General features: G+C 37.9%; 2 protein-coding genes across 3 annotated transcripts in view; both read right to left on the bottom strand.

The window, feature by feature from the left end:
* Nucleotides 1-470: 470 nt before the first annotated feature.
* On the bottom strand, nucleotides 471-2,377 carry LOC129359830 (dickkopf-related protein 1-like). The gene is made up of 4 exons (XM_055029748.1): nucleotides 2,019-2,377; nucleotides 1,773-1,920; nucleotides 1,477-1,611; nucleotides 471-1,376 (listed from the first exon to the last, which is right to left on the bottom strand). Exons 1-4 carry the CDS (start codon nucleotides 2,256-2,258, stop codon nucleotides 1,093-1,095), a joined length of 807 nt encoding a protein of 268 aa, XP_054885723.1. The 5' UTR covers nucleotides 2,259-2,377; the 3' UTR covers nucleotides 471-1,092.
* Nucleotides 2,378-4,754: 2,377 nt separating this feature from the next.
* The window catches only part of LOC129359859 (cGMP-dependent protein kinase 1), a 90,644-nt gene continuing 78,681 nt past the window's right edge, over nucleotides 4,755-16,717 (bottom strand). For both annotated transcript variants that reach the window (XM_055029788.1, XM_055029787.1), the window contains exons 10-18: nucleotides 11,541-11,637; nucleotides 11,302-11,441; nucleotides 10,475-10,564; nucleotides 10,120-10,261; nucleotides 9,558-9,721; nucleotides 8,491-8,613; nucleotides 8,351-8,413; nucleotides 8,202-8,268; nucleotides 4,755-8,062 (exon numbers count right to left, since the gene is read on the bottom strand). In XM_055029788.1, coding sequence (XP_054885763.1) covers nucleotides 7,964-8,062; nucleotides 8,202-8,268; nucleotides 8,351-8,413; nucleotides 8,491-8,613; nucleotides 9,558-9,721; nucleotides 10,120-10,261; nucleotides 10,475-10,564; nucleotides 11,302-11,441; nucleotides 11,541-11,637 — 985 coding nt within the window. In that variant the 3' untranslated portion in view covers nucleotides 4,755-7,963. The remainder of the gene's footprint in view (nucleotides 8,063-8,201; nucleotides 8,269-8,350; nucleotides 8,414-8,490; nucleotides 8,614-9,557; nucleotides 9,722-10,119; nucleotides 10,262-10,474; nucleotides 10,565-11,301; nucleotides 11,442-11,540; nucleotides 11,638-16,717) is intronic.

The raw sequence follows: 16,717 nt of genomic DNA on the forward strand, positions 1-16,717 counted from the left end.
AAGACTGAAGTTGTTTCTAAAGAGCTTAAGCGCACTTTGGTCTTGGTTGCCCTCCGACAGACTGTGGGATTCCCTTTAAGACACTCTAATCAGTATTTATAGTCTCAGAATAGCTTGAAGTTTCTTAAAATTGTATTATCATAAAGCAGCATAAAGTCAGATTTGATCTCAAACATCAACTAATTTTGATTTGCTTTCAATAAAAATGCCATTAGGGCTTTACACTGTACTTAAACCAATCCCTCTTCTTTCACAAATTTTTACTTTCCACAAAATAGTTGAGATTTTACTGTAAACACATCTTTCCTGCAGAGGCAACAGTTAATCACAGTTCATTTGATTAACTGTGATTTAAACCAAAATGATTTGTCATTTTGGTCTAAATATCTTCTGCAATAAGTTTTATGAAATGATGGACAGCAAGAATGAGATTATCATGAGACATTTAATAATAAAACAAATATTCACATTTTCTTTACATAGTTTCATATAAAACAATATATTTTAATATATTTATATATCACATATTTACAAAACATGCAGCACCATGTCTTTTATAATACTGGTGTTGACTTAATTCAATGGGACAAATAAGTGCCACCTACAGGATATTATTTACACTACAGTAATTTACTGCAATAACAGTGGCTCAAAGTTCCATAAAAGAGAAACAAAAGCAGCTCTGCCACTGACAACACAAATCGATTCCCCAAATCCTTCTGGAAAGTCACTTCCTGATTTCAGATTCTTCACCTGATGATGGAGAATCTGAGACGCTGGTCTCACAATGTTGTGTCCCTGCGGGTGTCTCGTTTTTCCAGGATTCATGTCCATCCTTCCGGGTGATGTGTTGGTGTCAGCAAATTTAGCAGGAAAGAATGTCTCAGGTGTAGAGTGTCTTGTGTGTGTGTGTGTGTGTGGTGTGTGTGTGTGTGTGTGCGTGCATATGAGTGTGTGTCAGCATCTTTGGTAAACACAAGATTGGAAGTGGAGGATTTATCAGTGTCTGCAGAGTCTGCACTGATTTATCGATGTGTGCCTTTGTGTGTGAGTTTTTATGCCCCTTGGTGTGTATGCGCCTGTGTGGTTGTGTCAGCGTCTCTGACAGGTGTGTAAGTTCCGGGCTGCAGTCCTGCTGACACCGTGGTCTCGGCTGACTCCGTGGTCTCGCTCGCCTTTCTCTGCCCGGCACACCAGGCCCTCGCCACAGTCGCAGCGCTGGAACAGCTCCAAGCCATGATTGCCTTTCCTGCGGTGGCGAGTGCACACCTGGCCCTCTGTCAGCACAGGCTTACAGATGCGGGACCAAAAGTGCCTTGCACAGCACAGACCCTCGGAACAGTCTGTGGATCTCAGACACGCATCACCCTCCTGGCCTGGTGACAGGAATAGAATAGACATTTGTTACATATAAAACATCTGAAAACATTCTGTTGACTGTGTCACAAAGCCGGTTATATCTGGCAGGTAACACACCTTTGACAGTGTTCGGTTGGAAGCCAGAGGCTGTGGGTGTTCTCCTTCCTTGATGCTCCATGGTGTTGTTGTGTTTATTCCAGCCAGTTGTGACAGATATGTCTGAGCTGTGAATGTCATTCACCTGACAAACACCTTTAAGAGGACAGCATATAAGACTGTTAAAGAACTGCTTGCGATAGAAGATGACAAACGGAAAGTTCGAATGCTTAACATGTAAAGTAAACACAGAGAAAACTCAAACTCCGTGAATCAGATGGATCACAGAAATGATCACATATCTGATGTCTGCTCACCATTGATGCAGCGGTTTCCTGCGCAACACATGGAGTCTCTCACACAGCGCTTCCGGCACTTACGGCACGGCAGACAAACACCCCGGGCGTCGTTGCAGAATTCATCACCCCCGCAGTCTTCGTCATCTGTGCAAGCACCTGCCTGCTGCTGCATTAAACAAAACAACAAAAAAAAAGTTAATTAAAAAGAGCCGAACATGTATTTACCCAGGGGTTTGAGTTTTACTCATTGTGGAGTTAGTTTACCTGCAAGGTGTCAGAGGGTAATTTGTGTCCCATGCCACCGGGCGGTGAGGTGCGCGGACTTGGACTGACGGTGTCTGCACCTTTCCCCGCGGCGGGTAAGGTTTTGATCGCGTTGGAGTTCATCAGGACTGCTCCCGCGTAAACGTCTCCACAGTATCCAAACAGAAAGAGCTGCACAGCCAAAATATGGTGCGCAAGGGGCATTTGCATGATACTTCTCTTCAATTCTTTAACAAACATAGAGAAAGAACGAAAAAAAAAGAAAAGAAAAGATATCCCTTATGTTATGCTGAATAGTAAAAAGTGACAAAGTCCAGACGGCGTGGGTATCCCAAAGTTTCCCAGACAGTTTCTGCACGATGCTCGGATGCCTCCTGACTCCAAAAAGTCCTGCGGTGATCTCTTTATACATGTAGACCTGTTTGTCTTCCCGCCCCTCGCTGTGCACAACAAAGGCGAAGGGGGAGGAATTTCAAACAGAGCCCCACTGTACGGAAATAGCCATCCTTTGCACAGGACTACATTTCGCGGTGTTTGTGTTAAGGTAATGACCCGCGGAGTCTGTCTGAATACCCATCAGCGGCGCGCAGGGGACATTCAGCTTGGCAAGACATGATCAGACTGTAGACTCATCATCAAAATCACTATCTGATTTATCATCTATTTGTCTAGTAAAAACACAAACTGAATAACATTTTTAAGTTTCGCTGGTATTATCAGTCCTCTTTCCAAATAAAGCATCACATTTTTGCACGTCAAAATTTTCTACACTTTTATAGAGATTACTGAGATCTCTATAAAGGATATATAATATATATATTATGACATATTATATATGTGTATATATATATTCACTTTTAGTTTGTAAGATTGTAAACATTTTCTTAAAATAAAAATTTTAAACCAACAAACAAACAAACAAAACAAAAACCTTTCATCTATCATTTCAATAGCAGCCCTAAGCAATCTTTATCACGGTCCAAAATGCTGGCTCATTTGATTCTTCGAGCCTCTTTGACATCCAAGATGACTCTAAAGTACCCTTTGGCACTTTCAGAACCAAAGTGATTGAAGTTACTTTGGTCGATTAACCACTTCATTTGATCCTTCTGATTTGCCAAAAGGTGGCAATTATCCACCAAAGTGTGCTTGGCACCAGCGGCGGACATCAATGTGTTTAGGATATGCAGGGTATTATGGGGTGTGAATAGTTTGCCGAATTAACGGACTTCAGTAGACAGGCCTTCAATGAGTGACTGGCACTTTGAGATTAAAGGCGACTCTGATCTGCCCCATGACCTGTTGGGCTCCAGCATGGAGACAAATGTCAATGAAGGGAGGATTTGTGTTCAGCAATATACAAAAAAAGGACAGACAGAGCTGGCTGGCTGGCTGGCTGGATGGCTGGCTGGCTGGCTGGCTGGCTGGGCTGGCTGGCTGGCTGGCTGCTGGCTGGCTGGCTGGCTGGGATGGCTGGATAGATAGATGGATAGATAGATAGATAGATAGATAGATAGATAGATAGATAGATAGATAGATAGATAGATAGATAGATAGATAGATAGATAGATAGATAGATAGATAGATAGATAGATAGATAGATAGATAGATAGATAGATAGATAGATAGATAGATAGATAGATAGATAGATAGATAGATAGATAGATAGATAGATAGATAGATAGATAGATAGATAGATAGATAGATAGATCATCTGCTGGTCAATTTCGAACCAATCGTCCTTGGACATCAGACAAACACGCAGTACTTTGCGCGTCTTGAATTGGTGCATATCTTTTGAAGTGGCGCTTTTATCTCCACCTTACTAAATGTCAGAGCAGGTAAGGTGGAGGTCCTTTGATGCAGTAGATCCCCTTTGATCTCCTATATGTCACCCTGTTGTTATGACCGAAGCCAATTCCCTGGCACTCCACAGCCCCCACTAAACGGATTTCTGTTGTGCGAAAAACATTGAGCTGAATCATTTCCACTTACCTCCAAAGTGCATGTCATTAACTCCAGGACTGATTATTACAATTCGCAAAAGACCCTGGCGTTTCACCTACGGGACATTTTTCTAGCCAGGCGCTCCCTCATGTGGCAGGTTTTGCAAACTGCAAAGCAAGACTCGGCATGACATTCTGATCACCTGAGTGATAGTGTTTGGTTTACTCTTTTCAATCAACCATTCAACCAGAATGTTTTTATGTAGTACCATATGTTTTAAAGAAATGACCAAATGTCCCATGCACCACAAACTGTGAATGCCCTGGTTTTGATTTCGTTCTTTCAATCTCCCTTGCCTCCTGTTCAGTTTTTTTGCTTCTAAGGTATCAACTTTAAAGACAAAATGTTGGCTTTGAATTATACCCCATCAACTAAAAGATTTCATGATAATATTAAGCACTTGCGTCCGCTTCTTTGTCTTGTTCTTATCCCTCATCAATTCAGACAAAAACTACAACAGACAAGCATGACTCAAAAGCATTGTTGTTGTTGTTTTTTTTACTCTCTCTATATATATTTTAAAAATCTGACACGTGGCACTCTGCAAAAGTAAATAACAGAAAAAAAATAACACAGGGCTAATAGAAGGCATTTGAGAACAAAAATAAAACTTCTTGGAATTGGAGAGAGGACAAACATAAGGCTTTGTGATAAACAAAAGCATACATAAAATCTTTATTAACACAAATAACATTCCAATTCTTTTTTTCATCACCCAAGAAACAATGATCAAATGACCTTAACTTTTATTAGGAAAGCCAGATATTTCAGTTCTAATAAACAACAAACTGCAGGTTGAAATTGTGTGTTATACATTGAAAACTGCAAATCATTCTTGCCTTCTCCATTGTTAAAATTTCATGGCTCTAACAAGTGATGATTGACCTTCTGGATTATGATTAATGCTCACTGGTGTTTCATATCAGGCCATAAGTGGTTGATTTCTTCAGATCACAGAAGATAAGAAGAGAAAAGCATGTCATTGCAGCCAAGTCAGGTAATTGTTTTAAAATTAGTGTCTTCATTAAATAAATATCATAAATAGGAAATGTCTTTTATTTACCAACTCTAAGCCTTAAAACAATTGGATTCTCTCCTTGGGTATTAAGTGTTTTTTTTTATAACAAAGGGTGAAACATAGCAGTCTAAGAGGACATATGTTTCTGAGGTGTACATGTTTTCATGCAGCATTGCAAAGGTCATGTGATGTTTATTTTATATGCCATTGACTTAAGGCACTTACAATCTGTTTGATTTCAAATTCAGTTGTTTTCTTAGTGTGGAGAGGTGAAGCTTGTTGGGTGACCAATGAGGGTTTGTGACAGCTGTGTCTTCATTATTTTTTTTTCTCTTCTTTTGCAATTAGCTTCCAAAACAAATATAAATAGGTTTGTTCACATGTTTGAAAAAGATGTGTAAAAAGCCATAAAATATATGTATTTTCAATCACAGTAGCATAATTTTACAATATAAAAAAAGAAAATCAAAATCAACTTTTAATTTGAATTAAAAGTGGGAAGTCCGTGTTAGGAAGTACTTTTGAAGAAATGACAGTAGGCACATATGTCTGTAATATTAAGAGTATTTTAAAAGAAAAGATAAATATAACTTAAAAAAATAAACTCATACTTCTGTTTTTTTTCAGTTAACCATGATATATACAACCTTGTACTTCATAAACCACAACATTTTCAGTAAAAAATATAGTACACAAACCCACTAGAGAACATGAGGGTCGCTGGTCTACATTGCCACAGTAAATAGGAAGTAAATAAAGTTCACCTTTTAGTGAATTGCTACAAAGAGCCCCATATTTGGGACCTTGATAAAATTTTCCTGGACATTAAGATTCAGTATTACATGAACAAACATGTTGAATGGATTTAGTGTGAAACAAGAAATTAATATGAAGAAAAACACATCATGGTGGCAGATATATTAAGTTTCGGACCTGTTTGATTTTTAGAGAGCACAGCATAACCAACTCTGAAATTCCAGGATATCTTAAATAAACCTCTGGTGGACTATGCAGGAAAACCGAAACAGATTTTATTTGTATATTTTAGAAGCCAAAGCACCTGGCAACAACTACAGAAATAATTCCTACAAAATGCCATTGCTAACACAACCTTCAAACCTGAATTTTATAGAAAAAATTTGGGATGAGCTCAAAAGAGAAGAAGGCATAAGGCAAAAACTCTAGACAATCAAGCCATATTGTGCAAAGAGGAAACTATAGCCTTGGGAAATGTTATTAGAGAAGTCCAACTATTGTCTCATTGGATAAAGTGGTTTGTATTATGCATTGGTAGCTGGAGTAAAAACAGTTGTACTAAAAACAACTAACTTAATGGTTTTTATACTGACTAAATCAAATGAAATGACAAGTTTACAATTTTGTATTTTTTTAAACTAAAATGAACTACAAATTTATTTTAAGGCATTTACACATCTTTGTCAGGACTGCCAACAAAATTATCTGGTTCTCTATAGTTGAATTGCCCTTAAAGGCATTATGAACCTGGCTGGAAGAGAAAGTTTGGTCAAATTTAGTTTGGAGAGATGGTTATATTTGGGTAAGGAGAGGTTGTCAAATTTGACTCATTTTAGTTAAAATTACATTTAGCACAATGTAACATGGTGTCAAGATTTTCACTCAAGTTTGAAAACTTACACAAGTCTCCCTTTCTCTAAAGCATGACATCAATTACATCACAAAGTAATCTGGCACAAAAAAAGAAGGTGAAAGAATCACAGTACAAAACAATAAACAGTACTGTCATCTCAACATTGCTGATCATAATTCACCAACAGCACCAAAGACACTGAAACCAGGTTCACAGTTATTTCAGAGCTGTACAAGAGCAAACGGGGGACATCAGGATTCGGTGAGCGGCGATCAGGATGTCAATGGATTTAAAAACAAAAAACAGAATGTAATCATGAAGCACAATAAAACGACAACAAATAATTTGACTCATACTAAGGTTTAAAACAGACTTAGTTCAGTTAATTTTCTTAAGTGCATAAAGACACACTGCTTCATGGAGATGCTATCCATTTTGTCATGTGTGCAGATGTGTTTGATCCATTAAGCTTTAAGCAGGGCACTTAAAGAGTAATGACTCTTTCCACTGAATGCACAGGGTTTGTGCTTTTCAAGTAGATAAAACTCATAGGAAGTGTACTAAGCGTTTTGTTTATGTCCATGTATGACAATGTAACTGGTATATTCAAACACTATGTGCCACACATAGCTTAATGCTATGCAGGTAAGCTAAATAAGAAGAGAATCGTTGACATTCAGGTTAGTCTTGAGCACTTGATAACTGGAAACTATAGTGTGTACATCTGTGGAAAATATCATAGATTGTTGCAAGTAACTGCGTGTCACAAACCAGGCAGCAGCTGCAGTAACATTATAACCTATCTGAAAGTCCAGCGCACAGATCTGCAGAGACAGACTTTGTAAATAAAATTAACAACAGTTGCTCTTTTTCAGAGCAACTTTCCCTGTTTTCACCCTCCTGTTAACCCTAGAATTCAAACGCAGTTAAGTTGTCACACATTCGCACATCCAATAAACACCTTCCCCTGTTACAGGGGAACACCTGGCTCCAGTATTAGCCTATGTTGTATGTGTGTGTAAATGTCTGAGTATCCCTGTGCTTTCTTTACCTATAAACTTGAGTATAAGACAACACTGAGGAAGTGCTACAGCAGTCCCAATATAAATGCTTTATCCAGAGCCACAGTGAAATAAAGGCATATCGGTGACCCAGAGGGTTTGCCATCCATCATTATTTCCATATCTTCTCTTTCATTTTTAATGCAGTTTCTTTTTCTACAAACAACTATGTCCTCCGAGTTGTCTTCCAAGCCATTAAAAGCTTACAAAAGAAGAGTTTCTTTTGATTTTAAGTGGAGAGAGGTGAACTTCAAAAGTCAACATCCCAGCCAGAGGTGTCGTCAGGAGGCGGGTCCTCGTTGTCCTCAGGGAAGCTATCGAAGTTACTTGTGTCGACTGCTGATGTGACCTTATTGGGACAGAAGAGCAAAAAGAATTTCACATAAAAGCAACAACATGTTTAGCAGATTTTGATTACACGAGGCTGTGTGAGACGACAAGCGAGGAAAATGCTTTAATGAGAATTAATGTAAGCAGTGTGCACTCACATTAGGGATAATAGGAGGCGTCAATGTCCCCTTTTTCAAACCTTCCCAATTAAAGCCCTCAAACCATCTGAAAGAAAATCAGCAAGAAGCTATTATAAAAGAGAACAACAGAAACTGCAAATGGAAGTCCATTATGAAAGTTTGCTTACTTGTGCTTTTGGATGTCTTTGACACCGTTTTTCAAGTTTCCAAGTCTTTCACAAGGATTATCCCTAAAGTGAAAACAGGTAAAGATTAGGCATTTAAACTAAATAATCAAACAAGAGAGTCTGGAGGCACCGACTCTTACCTGCATAGCTTTTTGATTAGGTTGGCAGCGTTTTTGGTGATTTTCTTTGGAAATTCAATCATGTCGATGCCTCTCAGGATAATGTTGTAGGTTTTCATTGGATCAGGGCCGGAGAAAGGTGGACTATATAACAGAGGCCAGCATTAGTTTGGCGTAAAAAGAAGTACATCAAAATAAGCAGTTTTTTTTTTAAACTCCAAATTTAGGTTTTTGTCTTCACATAAATAGTTTTCAACTTAATTTTGGACAGAAATCTACAGTCATTTAATCTACAGCCTTTCAATAAATTAGAATATACATTTCTATGAGGCTTGTCAAATTAAAGGTAATCACAATCTTTAAGCTGATATCCAGCATACATTTCATTTTGTCATACTTCTATTTTCAAAATTTGCTTCTTTATTGGTCTGATGTAACATTTTAATTTTAAGTGTGTTTTTATTAGCTGTAAGTGTATCAATGAACAGAACTAATGACCCATAAAAAATCTGTCTGTAGTCAATTAAGCTATACATTGTGTCACAGTTAGTGAATTTAGTTACTAAAATAAATGAATGTTCAATAATATTCAAGTTTGACTGTATGTTAGCCCAGGGAACAGTATGTAGGTCTGACCATTGGAATGAGCAGATTTTTAGTTTGCTCTGACTAATAATTAGCGTGCCAAAAAATCAAAAGTTCAATTTTAATTTTGATTAATGAACACATCATAAACTAGGCATTTCCATCAGCTCTGGTTACCCATAAATGTCCTACACATGGAACTTTATTTTGTTTATAATCAATAGTACCAAACTTGTTAAATGTACCAACAGGCTAAAGAGAGTTTAAACTGTTAACTGTTGTTTTAACTTTAAATAGTGACTTTTCTCTCACATACTTGATGTGTCATTGCCTCTACATCTATTATAAATAAATAATAATTTATATTTTAATTTTGTTAACTAGAGTTTTTAAAGAAATATAAAAGTCAGCTAAAATTGGCATTAAGCAAGACAAAGCTTCACAAAATCTGCAGAAATGTCTGTATGAACAAAACAGACAAACATGACCAGGCTTGCATGTACCTGCCAGTCAAAAGCTCAAACATCAGGATTCCAAGAGACCAGTAGTCGGCTGAAATGTCATGGCCTTTGTTCAGAATAATCTCCGGTGCTACGTACTCCGGTGTCCCGCAGAAGGTCCAGGTTTTCTTCCCAAACCCAATCTTTTTGGCAAAGCCAAAGTCCACCTAATGAGAAGATGAAAAAGTTATTATTTGCAACTAGTTTTATAACTAGAATGGATCAGAGTAAATAATATTTATTGCCAGGTATTCCAAAGCAGTATCGTTGCTACTTTTCACATCATTAAAACAAAGCAACATGGGGCTTTTTATGCATTCAGTATTAGTATCTTCCTAAGATACAAATATTTATTAGTGATCTGGTGGAAACTTCACAAATTTATTAAATCCACACTTCATCTTATTCAAATTTGTGGTCATTTTCCATTTTAAGAGAAGGTCCATATTTTTTCTATATTTATTTAGAAGAACTTGATATTTTTCCAGTTTATATAAGATAACTGTCTAAAAAAAGATGCAATGTTATAGCCAAAATTGGCAGATATTAAATATTGATTTCTTACCAGTTTGGCATAACCCCTGTGGTCCAATATAAGATTCTCTGGTTTCAGGTCTCTATAGATGATTCCTTTGGAATGTAGATAAGCAAAAGCTTCCACTACACACGCTGTGTAAAACCTGGTGGTTGAGTCCTCAAAAGAACCCCTAAGACAACAGCAGGACAGCAAAGCTAAATGGTGATTGGCATAAGTGACAATGTCGTTTTTCCTCAGACACCAGCGAGAAAAGATCTGCACACAAAATCCCCGTTTCACAATAAAAAAAAATTATGGGTTTCTAAACACTGCATTTTGTCACTGATTCTGTGTTCATGTATGATCCAACTAAACTACTCGGATGGGGTGTAAAGGTTCTCACCGATCCCGAAGTATGGTCCACAGTTCCCCGCCTAAACATGCTTCCATCAACATGTAGAGGTATTTGCTGTCTTTGAATGTTCTATACAGTCTGGAAAATATAATGAAACAGTTGATAAATACAATATTCAGAAATATCCAATTTACAATTAGCAAACCAGTTCTACTGTGCAAGGATCACATATTATTATGTCAATTTTATTTACATTTTTTATAGATATTCTGAAATGAAAATACAATATACTCTATACATAATCTATAATGACCCTCAAATGATCATATGATTATTATTATGATAATTCAATTTATCAGAAACCATTTCAGAGTGAGTGATTCATCATCATCATCACAGACATCTGTATAGCATGCTGTTAAAATGGCAGTGGCACATATCTGCAGTAAAAGAGTGTTAGAGTTGAATGCTAACTCCACAGAAAGTTTTCACATGCCCAAAAAGTCCTTAGCTACTATAGAATATATGTAAGAAGAAAATGTTGTTTATTCACCTAAGACATTGCATTTTCCAGTGTCACTAAAATACAGTGAAGATGTCCAATTGTATAAAGAACAAGTGGGTACTGAACCATCGACTGGTAGCACAGCTCTACTGATGCAACTTTATAAATCCTTATGATGAGCCAACACAGGTCAAACTAGGCATTCCTAAACCTGAACCTTAGTAGCAACATTATGCTTAGTGGGGTCCACAGAGTTTTGTACTCAAACAAATACATTTCTAGCTTCCAAGTAAACAAAGGTCAGATCTCAATGGCAAATCAAACTTATGTGTGTTTTAATAATCTACTTCGCCTTATCCTCATGTCATACCTGACAATAAAGTCAGAGTGAGCCTCTTGCATAATGAGCTTCTCAGATCGAATGTGCTCCTGCTGTCTTGTGTCAACAATGTGCCGTTTCTTCAAGATCTTCATGGCAAAAGTCTTGTTCTCATCACTCTTTAGTTGAACCTGTGGCCAAAAGATTTAAGAAAAAGTCTTTTATTTTTTTTTTTTGGTTAGGATGGATGTCCATCCTTTATGTTCCCACTACAACACACTGTTCCATACCAGCTCAACACGTCCGAAACCCCCGACCCCTAGGGTGTCTATGATGTTGAAGTCAGCCAGATTGAGATTGAAGAAAAATGCATTTTCTGCTTCATACCTGTTGCAGCAGAAAAAAGGGGAGGAAAGAAAACATTGGAGAAGGATTAGAGACAAGTTGAAGGATGAAAGAACATATAATCCACTATCAACAACCTGAGGAAAAAAAATCTGTTTCTCCCTGAGCTAATTTGTTTGCAAATCTTAGAGGATTAGAATCACAGTAATCTATCAAGGATGTTATTGAGGATGTGGAGTGGATAAATACTAACACATGAACAGGATGTGTTTGAGCTTAGTCCTCTGGCAAATTGCTTCGACCTCCGTTTGAACACAGACTAAGTGTCCCCAGCCCGTCCCCATTCTCTACAGGAAAGAACAAACTGGAATATGTGTCACACAAGCCTCTTGTTTCTCATTTAGCACTGGAGACATACTTTGGCTCCACCGCCGAACATCACAATATGCCACTATAATATGACCCGAACATGCTGGCAGCAGAGATTGTTTCCACGTGTCTGAGCCTTATGCTGCAAACACTCCCTGTCTTCTCAGGCCGTAGCTTGATCCAGATATAGTTTCTGGATCAGTGAGCATAGGACATATCTGGGCCCAGGAGGGACTGCCCTCCTGGGCCACTCAGCGCAGACCATCACTTCAGGGTCAGGCTTTAATTTTTTTTGTTTGCTTGTTTGTTTGTTTCACCATTAAACAGCCTGACAGTTGTGTGATTGATGAGGATTAAAACGTACCCGCTAGGAAGATTTTATTGGATTGCTCAGACAAGTTCTTTTGTGGAGCTGTAAAGATTAGCAATGCTGTTTACTTAAGAGGGACTTTATTGAAAGCAGATATTTAAAATGTACATTGTGGTAGCACGTGTTGGCAGGCAGCTAAGCATGAGGTTTCTGAGAAAACATACCAGGTTACCAAGAGACTCACGTTGTATTTGTGTCTATGTATGCACTATTACTATCGTGTGACATTCCCATGTGAGCCTTCTACCCCCTCCTCCCCTCATCCAGGGTGTCCCAGATAAGACTGCAAGTAAAAAGAAATATTGCATTTGTAAGAGAAGGAAACAGCTTGGAGTAAATTACAGCACCTTTCAAAAAGTACTCTGGAAATTTGTTTAAGTCTCACTGTGAAATATCCCAAAAATCTTTGTATTTTATCAGGATTTCATGAGAGAACAATACACAAAACATAACTGCTAAGTGGAAGGAAAATAATACATGGTTTTCTTGTATGAATATGTGCCTTCATAGCACATCCCTCTAGGTCAATGCATTAGATCCACCTTATGCCACTGTGGCAAGCCTATTGGGTTACCTAGAAATATACTGAGGATCATTGTCCAGCTGTAAGTTTTCTACAGATTCCATCAAAGTTTCCTTCAGGTTTAGCCTGTATTTAATTTTTTCACAACTTTAGCCAATTATTCTACTCCTGCTGAAGAAAAGTACCTCCACAGCATGATGCTACTATCACCACGATTCACTAGGTGACATCAAGGAAACTGGATTTTATTTGGGGGTTTAAGATCATAGGGGTACAAGTATAAGTAGATGACACAATTAGGCTTTTTAAAAAAAAATTTAACCCAATAAAGACAATTATATTATATTCCATTGTATTCTATTCTACAGTTACGTGCAACTTTGTCTTGATCTATCACATTAAAACACTACCGTAACACATAGATGAAATGTGAGAGAATATGGAGAAAAAAACAATAAGAATAAAATTTATCCATTTGGGAGATCCCAGTAGTATTTCATAACTATAAGGGGGTTGAGTCCTGTAAAATACAAAAAAAAAAAGTATGTTCTTTTAAGATAGTAGGGCATTTAAAGAAAAAAGATTTTTGGAAATCCAAAGCATTTAGTGTTAGTAGCATTATTTGTCCAGCAGATGGCAGCACTTCTATTTATGAATTCACAGAACAGAAAGAAAAATGCAACTCAAAGCTCAACCATAAACATAACTAACAAAAAACATTTGTCCATTTTAGCCTTTTTCAGTGAAGTGTAGTTAATTTCCATTTTTTCAAATTAATAGACTAGTCACTAATCATGAGTCTCCCACTCTGCATATATATTAAATTCTTTAAAGGCTTTCCATAAAAGGAGATACGACCACACATGAACTGTTTGTTGTACAAAATCAAGGCAACATGTCTCTTAAATAAACATACAGTACTGCTAAATTCCAGAAATTGCATTTGTGAGCAAACCCCAATGGGGCTCGAACAGCACCACAACCTAAAATAAAATTAAGGACAAACACAAAGCTCAGTGGGATCAAGACCTATCAAAAATCTTGGTTACTGTCACATTTTAGGGGCCCATTACGTGAAACAAAAACAACATGTTACTTATTAATGTTACTTGGAAAGTCCATTACTGAAACCCTTTCTACTGTAATACAAAGGGTTTCATTACAGGTCAAGTGGGACCCTAGTGGGCGATAATCTGTATTCCTGAACGGATGAGGTCATAAAGATGACGCAATCCCCATGGTGAGTTGGTGAGAGGATTTTTATGTGTACTGTGTGTGTGCGTGTGTGTGCGAGCCACTATTATCCTTATTTATTTTGTTCTTGTACATTTTGGACCAGCCTAACAGGAAAAAAAGAGCAAGAAGAAAGCAGTTCTGACCTTAAAGCTCAAATGCCAGTTTTGTTTAAAACTATACACTGTTCACTGAACTTTAATGGTTGCACAGCTGACGGAGGCAGGGCTGAGTCATGTGCTTCCATATACAAAGTGCAAAAGTACTTTTACCACTTGAACCTGACTCCTTTTTATAACAACAATCCTCTGTACATTTTGGGGGAGTTTACTTGATAAAGCAACACAAAGCAGTCAATATGTTATCGATTTGAAGTGGAAGGAAACAAGTCTTTTAAAACAATGCTTTAAAAAGTAAAAGTCTGTGATGTAGCTTGTACATAGTCCCTCAGTCAATACTTTGTAGGGCCATCTTCCTCCAATAGCCTTTGACAAGTAGATACAAGAGGGTTTTGATTGTTCTTTAATGTAAAACAGCTGGCCTGAATGGAGAGCATCTCTAAACAACAGTTTTAAAAGAATGTCACAGACTTCTGATGGATTAGCGCTTGATCAGGCATTTCTAACATATAAAAATGTTTCAATCTGAACAAGTCAATTTGGCTGTAAGTCTATGGTTGTTATCAAGCCTTTTGCAGCTTCGAATAATTCTAATCACTTTCTAAATAAAGCGGCTCAACAGCCAGATGCTGCAACCACTGTTTTCCTCAACTGCTGTTTTTTAGTTTAAGAAAATTCAGAATTAAATGTTTCATTTTAGAATAAAAAAATGTCAGTCTCCTTTTTTGCATTGACAAGCTTGAGATGATGGGGATGTATGCACCGATTCACCCTGCTTTCAGATAAACCAGTTTTTATGCTTGTGAAAATAGCGGAGTAAAAAGTTAAAAACAATCTACTTTATTTTGTGAACACGTAGCTTCTCCCCGTAACAGAAGAATGAGTTCAAAAACAACATCAGCAGGTGGCACATAGCAGGGAGGTGGACTTTGAAGAAAAGACTTGTCAGCCTCACAGAGAGCAGAGGCAGGTTGCTGTACAGTACTGCTGAAACGTGTCGATTCTCTGTGACCAATTAGAGGCAGTTTCAGTCACCGTGGGACCTCGAGTCAGGCATCTTCACAAAGACACAAATGTTCTCTGCCGGGGAGGGAGCGCCAGCAAGACACAAGACGGCACGGGGCAGGGAGAGCAGCCTTAATCAGGGTAAAACCCGCTTTGATGTGACAGATCTGAGGGAGGCACGGGAGCAATTGATTCTATTTTAGGGTGCAGTTCTGAAAAGGAATCAGGATCCAAATCATACCACAAAATAGGATGCTATTGATTTGAATAGAACCAAATATGTTCCTCTGAAGAGTGAAGGACCGAAAGAATGGGGACAGCAATGTGCACAATGGGGTTTTTGTTATTCTCACTGCAGCTGGCAGAGACATTGGAGTACCTGGCCACCATTAAACACTGCAGTAATCCACTGTACCCTGCTTAACAGCCATTCTCGTCTCCCATTGTCCTTATTTAGACTCAGTAACTGCTGCCTTTTACTGCTATCGGCTGACTAGATATTACCAACTTTCAAAGGACGACTCCCATTCCCAGCAGTCATGGAGATCCAAACGTAAATTTTGTCTGCTGACCGGTGAACTTCTGTCCCCGTCTCAAGCCTGTTGTAGCCTTTAAGAGTTTTTATTTTTAGGATTGTCATTTAGTTGACTCAGCTACTGGCTAACTCTAACCCTCCTCCCTGTCCCTGATGAAGAAAAGATGTCTCCTTACAGCATGATGTAGCCAGCGCTATATTTTTCTGTAGGGAAGGTGTGAAGTAGGGAGATTTGTACTGTTAGTTTTCTGCAAAGTATAATATTTCATTTGCCTCTCAGAACCTCAGCAGAAAGCAGAAACACAAATTTGAACAAATAGATCCCTTCACTAAAGTATCACTCGGAGAATGCAAACACCAAAATAGTACACATAAAACTGCACATTAAATAGTCCTGCATTTAATGCACGTGCCATTCCGTATCATTTTTCTTGTGGAATAATAATTAGTGCACATGATCGGGTTGGATGTGCTGGAAAGTGAGGTTCGAAGAATTTGCTAAGTGTTTGTTTTGGCAGACTTGCTGCAGTTCTCTTTTTCAACACTGTGGTGATCTAATGAGAAAGCAATTTTCTGCTGCTGTTCTCGTTCAAGAGGAGAACATGCTGCAAGTCAATGACTGTATGCAATGTCCTGTGTTTCCCTTGATAGACACTCTTTAAGCTACTTTGAATGATTAACTGTGCTTACTGTACTATTTGATGACTAGAATCAGTTGGAAAATATCTATAGTTGAATTAAAATAATATTTTCTTTCTCGAGACAACAATTTTTGTGAATGGGCACATAGATAAAATTGAATTGAATGAATAATGCCACACAGGTGGAATAAAATTAGAAAAAACACCCTATTGGAGTGAATTCATATAAATGTACTTATAATCTCAAAGAAGAGCCATGTTGAAAATGCTCTGTTTTATGAAGTCTGTTTTTAGCCCAGATGAGACTGAAACTTGCATATAATTTTT

The sequence above is a fragment of the Poeciliopsis prolifica genome, unplaced genomic scaffold, assembly GCF_027474105.1.
Source record: "Poeciliopsis prolifica strain line A6 unplaced genomic scaffold, Auburn_PproV2 SCAFFOLD005, whole genome shotgun sequence".
Classification (NCBI taxonomy): Eukaryota; Metazoa; Chordata; class Actinopteri; order Cyprinodontiformes; family Poeciliidae; genus Poeciliopsis; species Poeciliopsis prolifica.